We start from the raw sequence: 8,327 nt of genomic DNA, 5'->3' as shown, positions 1-8,327 counted from the left end.
TCACTGCAACCTCTGCTTCCTGGGTTCAAGCGATTCTCCTGCCTTAGCCTCCTGAATACCTGGGACTACAGGCACATACCACTAAGCCCAGCTAATTAAAGTCTCTTTCTAAAATGTTATCTGTACTAATCTATTTTTCAGGATTTTGTCTTAACAATTTCCATGGAGACCTTTGGTGTTTTTAATCCAGCAAACCCTGGTCACTACTCCAAGTAAACTATTATATGACATACTACTTGAAACACATATACCAATGACTGGTACTTGAATTTGTTATTGCTTTAAAAACAGATCTTGCGGCCAGGCGCAGTGGCTCACACCTATAATCCCAGCACTTTGGGAGGTCGAAGCAGGCTGATCACCTGAGGTCGGGAGTTCAGGACCATCCTGACCAACATGGAGAAACCTAGTCTGTACTAAAAATACAAAATTAGCTGGGCATAGTGGTGCATGCCTGTAATCCCAGCTACTCAGGAGACTGAGGCAGGAGAGTCGATTGAACCTGGGAGATGGAGGTTGTGGTGAGCCGAGATTGCGCCATTGCACTCTAGCCTGGGCAACAAAAGCGAAACTCTGTCTCAAAAAAAAACAAAGAAAAACAAAAACAGATCTTCTTGACAAATATGTTCTAAAGGTCTGGTGATCAGGCTGGTTACTGACTACTGCTGCCACATCATCACAATACTTTAGCAGGGAGGGGTACCTGAGCTCATGTTCTTCTCTCCTTTTTCTCTTGCCTTCTTCCTCTCAGTGGAGAAGAGGTATAAAACATTGGCTGGACTTCCCTAGTCTCAAGAGTCTGGGTTGAAATGAATTGAAGGAAGCTGACTTTTGTATAGCCTTCCAAACTAATCCTGAAAATTTAGATATTGATTGGTTTTCTTTTGCTTTGTTTTTTAAAAGAGATTCATTGGCTCCCCTGGGCAAAACTACAAAGCAGGCATGTATTCACCTGCCTGCTCAGACTTCCATAACAAAATACTATAGACTGGTGGCTTAAACAACAGATATTTATTTTCTCACAGTTCTGGAGTCTAGGAGGTCCAAAATCAAGGTGCCAGCTGATTACATTACTGTTGAGGGCTCTCTTGCCAGATTGCAGATGGCCACCTTCACAATGTGTCCTCACATGGTAGGGAGAGCTAGCTCTCTCATCTTTTCTTAGAAGGACACTCCTATTGGATTAGGGCTCTACTGTTTATGACCTCATTTAACCTTAATTACTTCCATAAAGGTCCTATCTCTAAATACAGTTGCAGTGTTGGTTGGGGCTTCAACATATGAATTTGAGGGAACACAAACATTCAGTCCATAGTGGGGTAAAAGCCTGTGTTTGAGATTCTCTCACTTCTCTTTTTGAATATCCTTCTTTCTAGCTTCCTTAACCTTGTTTCTGAGACTTGTTTCCTTTGCTTGCCTAAAATGTTTTTTCCAGACCTACTTTCCAAACTCTCCATCCTGTCAAAACTTCTTTTTCCAACTGAATGAAAATATGATTACCTGAAGGAGTCTGACATGGAATTCTACAATTCTACTGTTCGATAGGAGAGGATTTTTAAAATTTGGATTACTTTGTGAGTTTTTTTTTTTTTGGAGACAATCTCATTCCGCCACTTAGTCTGGAGTACAGTGGCGCAATCTCAGCCCACTGCAACCTCTTGCCTCTTGGGTTCAAGCAATTCTCCTGCCTCAGCCTCTCGAGTAGCTGGGATTATAGGCGCATACCACCACACCTGGCTAATTTTTCTATTTTTAGTAGAGACAGGGTTTTGCCATGTTGGCCAGGCTGGTCTCGAACTCCTGGCCTCAAGTGATCCACTCCCCTTGGCCTCCCAAAGTGCTGGGATTACAGGCATGAGCCACCGCACCCAACCTATGCAAATTATTTACCATCTTTGTGCCTCAGTGACCTCTGCTATAAAGTATTGTATATATTATGGTATTATAGCCTATACTATGACTGTAAACATAAGCATTGAGATTTTTGTGAAAATTAAATGACTTAATGTATATGAAGCACTGCATAATGAAAGTTGTATAATTGATAGCTCTTATTATTGGAAACATCAATTTTCTGTTTTGCTATTATTTAGAATTACATATGAGGAAAGGGCAATTTTTCAGGACATAAGCCCTCTAATGATCCTAACTTGGCCTAAGGAAGACCCAAGAAAACTGAGTGATGATGTAGGAAGACTCCCGTTTTAATGTCATGAAGCTGCCTATTTTATGTTTCATTAATGGATCACCTTTATAGACATACACGTGCCATCTGTTGACCTACAAAGCTAATGCAGGGGAATTTTGACCTTTGTTAGATCTTTTAAACTGTGAGATCACTCCCTTTTCATACTTCTTTGTGGTCTGGGGAAAAAAAGCAGTGCAGCAGAAGCCAGTACTTGTTTTAGTAATGTTGGCCCTTTTGTGATTCCTGGTAAGGAAATAATTGCCAAGTAGCATACATTAAGCATCTTTTATGAATTTGGCTTTTTAATGTGATTTAATTAGTAAGAGGGAATGTAACTTAGTGAAGTCATATTGCCTGGATTTGAATCCTCACTCTGCTACTTAATAATCTTGGGCAAACAACCTCTCTGTTTCAGTTTTCCATCTGTACAATAGTTATAATGATAGTACCGAAGTCATTGATTGATGTGAGATTCTTCTAAATATGTTAATGTATATACACACACATACATATATACACATACACACAGAGAAGTGCCTGGTTTGTGCTAAATGCTGTATAAACATTTGCTGTTATCATCATTGGTAATGATTTCTGGGAAATTAACTACATGGGCAAGTCAGGCCAAATGAATGTACCACTCAGAAATACATTATTTTGTATAAATAAGCTAAATACACATTCTTTATATTAAAGAGAAACCTCATTGTGTGTGTCTTGCTGTATCCTTCTATGTGATATTATATTAGTAATTTTAATAATCCCCAGGAGAGGGAGTACTTAAGATGACACACAGGAAATCACCACATGGGAAACAAACACATTACTTGTATTCTTGGATGTTTTCAGATATAAGCTGATTTTCCCTACACATGTCTTCCCTGCAGGCAGAGGAAAAAAAGCAAAAATCTTCTATCCATCATGTTTGTGGAATCCTGCACCTCCCCGATTCTAAGCAGCAGCGTCAGTGAGGTGCAGGATTCCACAAACATGACGCTTAAAAGCTGTTCGAAGGCAGCATGTACCTAAGTAGGGACTGGTAGGGATCCTAGACTTTTAAAAGAGAAAAGCTAGCGAAGGGGCAGTAACCACCCTTAGAAGACTGTTTTTGTTTTTGAAATATGAAAAGATTGGCTTTTATTACTATATCCCAGTTTGTATGCTATTGAGAGAGTGGATTACAATAGTGTTTTTAAAAGAGTGATAAATTACTTTAATACTTATAAACTCTGCCTCCTTTAAAAATAATCCATTTTCTAAAATAATTGTATATGTTTTTTATAGGCTTCAGAGAACTTTATCTATTCCTGTGCTGGATGCTGTGTAGCCACCTATGTTTTAGGCATCTGTGATCGACACAATGACAATATAATGCTTCGAAGCACAGGACACATGTTTCACATTGACTTTGGAAAGTTTTTGGGACATGCACAGATGTTTGGCAGCTTCAAAAGGTATAATGTTATTATTGCTGTTGCCAAAGAAATGAGGCACTTCTTATTTCACAAATTAATGTTTGTCTCAAGCTTTGCCTTTTGCTTTCTGCATTTTGCCTTGTGGCTCCATTTGAACGTAACTGGGGATGAAAAAGGCCCAAAGATGTGACCTTACCTGGTAGACAAGAATGTGTGTGTGTATAAACTTTGTTGTTGTTGTTTTTTTTTCGTTGTTGTTGTTGTTTTGTTTTTTTGGTTTTCTTTGAGAAAGAGTCTTGCTCTGTCGCCCAGGCTGGAGTGCAGTGGCGCGATCTCGGCTCACTGCAAGCTCCGCCTCCTGGGTTCATGCCATTCTCCTGCCTGCAGGAGTAGCTGGGACTACAGGCGCCTGCCACCATGCCCAGCTAATTTTTTTGTATTTTTAGTAGAGATGGGGTTTCACTGTGTTAGCCAGGATGGTCTCGATCTCCTGACCTTGTGATCCACCCACCTCAGCCTCCCAAAGTGCTGGAATTACAGGCCTGAGCCACCACGCCCGGCTAAACTTTGTTGAAATGAATTAAAGTACATATATATTTTTTTATCTAGTTAGCAGTAACTCTTAGGAAGAAATGGTTTCGTGGGTATATAACAGCAGTAAGTAGTTTTCTATGTTTGTAACTACTGTTTGATCTCTCTTTGGGTATGTGGATTTATAATTATCACCTTATTTTCATATATAAGGAAATTTCGTACATAAGTTCTCTCTAAATAATGAGATTATTATGTGATAGCTTTCTTGAAAATGTTATTTTAAAGAATTATGGAAATTCAAAAGTGTGTGGTATTAAGTGTCCTAGTTAGAAATGGCTGTACCTCAGATAGCTTAGTTTAATAATCATGTAATAGCACTATTGGAGTATCTTCTGTAAATAATATTTTGTATGTACTTTCATTTTAAATAGGGATCGGGCTCCTTTTGTGCTGACCTCTGATATGGCATATGTCATTAATGGGGGTGAAAAGCCCACCATTCGTTTTCAGTTGTTTGTGGACCTCTGCTGTCAGGCCTACAACTTGATAAGAAAGCAGACAAACCTTTTTCTTAACCTCCTTTCACTGGTAACTATTCTTTCTAAGCACTTAATTAGTTTTATATTAATGCATCTATGTTTCAATACCTAAAAAAGATTATTTTGTGATTTTGGAATAAAATTTGCTGTAGTCACAAATGTCAGATACATTATTGCTCAAATATTTTAAACTTACTGCCATGTGAAATAAGCCAGACACAAGAGGACCTACTGTCTGACTCTGTTTGTATAAAATACAAAAAATAAGTCAGTAGAGTGGCTCCCCTTGGGATGGAAAGTATTAGTAACTGGACCCCAAGACAGGCATCTGAGATGCTAATGAATGTTTTGTGTATTAATATGGGTATGAATTGTGAACATTAACTCAGCTGTACAATGAAGATTTCTGTACTTTCCTCGGTATATATTATAGTTAAGTAAAAAGTAAAAAACACAAACCCACTATGATTATTGTGACTAAATTGATACGGTAATAAACAGAAGGCTACAATTATCTTAAGTGAAATAACTCAGAAAGTTTATAAGTGGAAGTTAAATGATATGTATACATGGACATAAAGAGTAGAATAATAGACACTTGGAGACTTGGGAGGGTAGGAAGGGGGATGGCGGATGGGAGATGAGAAGAAGTGGGTACAGTGTATACTATTCAAGTGATGCACTAAAAGCCCAGACTTTACCACTATGTGATACATATATGTACCAAAATTGTACTTGTATGCCCTAAATCTATAAAAGTAAAAACAGCGGCCTAGGCCGGGCATGGTGGCTCATGCCTGTAATCCCAGCACTTTGGGAAGCTAAGGCAGGCAGATTGCTTGAGGTCAGGAGTTCGAGACCAGCCTGGCCAACATGGCGAAACCCCATCTCTATCAAAAATACAAAAAAAAAAAAAAAAAGTTTGCCGGGCGTGGTGGTGCATACCTGTGATCCAGCTACTCAGGAGGCTGAGGCATGAGAATTGCTTAAACCTGGGAGGCAGAGGATGCAGTGAGCCAAGATCGCATCACTGCACTCTAGTCTGGGTGACAGAGTGAGACCCTGCTGCCTTCCTCCCCACTTCCCCAAAGAAAGAGCCTAGACAAAAGGAGATCTGGATCTCACAGGTTTAATCCTATAAACCGGGTTTGTGACCACCAACAAATTGCTTGACTTCCTTGGCATCCATTTCCTTATTTGTAAGATAATCACCTAGGTCCCCAATACACTAATGAATCCCTCAAGACTAATGGTTTTTGTTTGCTTTAGTTCTGATTACTTGAGCAGCCCACAGGAAGGAGTGAGGAACAAATTTTTTAAAAAATTTAATGCACAGAACTTTTTGTTTTCTTCTACAGATGATTCCTTCAGGGTTACCAGAACTTACAAGTATTCAGGATTTGAAATATGTTAGAGATGCACTTCAACCTCAAACTACAGATGCGGAAGCTACAATTTTCTTTACTAGGTAAAGCATATTTAAGTGTATTGCAGAAGGAACATAAAATTTTGCTTTGATTTGTTTTACCTTAGTTTAAACAAATGCTATTTATCAAAATTCTGATTTATAGGAACAAATTCTGATTCACAGTAATTGCACATAGTAGGCTGTCAAAAGTTTATTTGCTAATAAATGCAAAGGATTTGCAGTAATATTTTTTAAAATATACTTATTTCTCTCAAAATATCTCAAAGTTTATTTAATATGTAATTTCAATGATAAAAACATTTTTCTACAGTGCCATGTACCATCTTTTTTAATTTTTTATTTTGAGACTGAATCTTGCTGTTTCATCCAGGCTAGAGTGCAGTGACGTAGTCTCAGTTCACTGCAACCTCTGCTTCCTGGGTTCAAGCGATTCTCCTGCCTTAGCCTCCTGAATACCTGGGACTACAGGCACATACCACTAAGCCCAGCTAATTAAAGTCTCTTTCTAAAATGTTATCTGTACTAATCTATTTTTCAGGATTTTGTCTTAACAATTTCCATGGAGACCTTTGGTGTTTTTAATCCAGCAAACCCTGGTCACTACTCCAAGTAAACTATTATATGACATACTACTTGAAACACATATACCAATGACTGGTACTTGAATTTGTTATTGCTTTAAAAACAGATCTTGCGGCCAGGCGCAGTGGCTCACACCTATAATCCCAGCACTTTGGGAGGTCGAAGCAGGCTGATCACCTGAGGTCGGGAGTTCAGGACCATCCTGACCAACATGGAGAAACCTAGTCTGTACTAAAAATACAAAATTAGCTGGGCATAGTGGTGCATGCCTGTAATCCCAGCTACTCAGGAGACTGAGGCAGGAGAGTCGATTGAACCTGGGAGATGGAGGTTGTGGTGAGCCGAGATTGCGCCATTGCACTCTAGCCTGGGCAACAAAAGCGAAACTCTGTCTCAAAAAAAAACAAAGAAAAACAAAAACAGATCTTCTTGACAAATATGTTCTAAAGGTCTGGTGATCAGGCTGGTTACTGACTACTGCTGCCACATCATCACAATACTTTAGCAGGGAGGGGTACCTGAGCTCATGTTCTTCTCTCCTTTTTCTCTTGCCTTCTTCCTCTCAGTGGAGAAGAGGTATAAAACATTGGCTGGACTTCCCTAGTCTCAAGAGTCTGGGTTGAAATGAATTGAAGGAAGCTGACTTTTGTATAGCCTTCCAAACTAATCCTGAAAATTTAGATATTGATTGGTTTTCTTTTGCTTTGTTTTTTAAAAGAGATTCATTGGCTCCCCTGGGCAAAACTACAAAGCAGGCATGTATTCACCTGCCTGCTCAGACTTCCATAACAAAATACTATAGACTGGTGGCTTAAACAACAGATATTTATTTTCTCACAGTTCTGGAGTCTAGGAGGTCCAAAATCAAGGTGCCAGCTGATTACATTACTGTTGAGGGCTCTCTTGCCAGATTGCAGATGGCCACCTTCACAATGTGTCCTCACATGGTAGGGAGAGCTAGCTCTCTCATCTTTTCTTAGAAGGACACTCCTATTGGATTAGGGCTCTACTGTTTATGACCTCATTTAACCTTAATTACTTCCATAAAGGTCCTATCTCTAAATACAGTTGCAGTGTTGGTTGGGGCTTCAACATATGAATTTGAGGGAACACAAACATTCAGTCCATAGTGGGGTAAAAGCCTGTGTTTGAGATTCTCTCACTTCTCTTTTTGAATATCCTTCTTTCTAGCTTCCTTAACCTTGTTTCTGAGACTTGTTTCCTTTGCTTGCCTAAAATGTTTTTTCCAGACCTACTTTCCAAACTCTCCATCCTGTCAAAACTTCTTTTTCCAACTGAATGAAAATATGATTACCTGAAGGAGTCTGACATGGAATTCTACAATTCTACTGTTCGATAGGAGAGGATTTTTAAAATTTGGATTACTTTGTGAGTTTTTTTTTTTTTGGAGACAATCTCATTCCGCCACTTAGTCTGGAGTACAGTGGCGCAATCTCAGCCCACTGCAACCTCTTGCCTCTTGGGTTCAAGCAATTCTCCTGCCTCAGCCTCTCGAGTAGCTGGGATTATAGGCGCATACCACCACACCTGGCTAATTTTTCTATTTTTAGTAGAGACAGGGTTTTGCCATGTTGGCCAGGCTGGTCTCGAACTCCTGGCCTCAAGTGATCCACTCCCCT

General features: G+C 39.3%; 1 protein-coding gene across 1 annotated transcript in view; it reads left to right on the top strand.

The window, feature by feature from the left end:
• Window positions 1-8,327, top strand: part of PIK3C2A (phosphatidylinositol-4-phosphate 3-kinase, catalytic subunit type 2 alpha) — a 146,691-nt gene that overhangs the window by 126,574 nt on the left and 11,790 nt on the right. Inside the window, exons 23-25 of the mRNA XM_011937522.1 lie at window positions 3,473-3,642; window positions 4,569-4,725; window positions 6,035-6,144. Coding sequence (XP_011792912.1) covers window positions 3,473-3,642; window positions 4,569-4,725; window positions 6,035-6,144 — 437 coding nt within the window. The remainder of the gene's footprint in view (window positions 1-3,472; window positions 3,643-4,568; window positions 4,726-6,034; window positions 6,145-8,327) is intronic.

This window comes from Colobus angolensis, unplaced genomic scaffold (assembly GCF_000951035.1).
Source record: "Colobus angolensis palliatus isolate OR3802 unplaced genomic scaffold, Cang.pa_1.0 Scaffold164, whole genome shotgun sequence".
Taxonomy (NCBI): domain Eukaryota; kingdom Metazoa; phylum Chordata; class Mammalia; order Primates; family Cercopithecidae; genus Colobus; species Colobus angolensis.
This window is presented reverse-complemented; position numbering and strand designations above follow the sequence as displayed.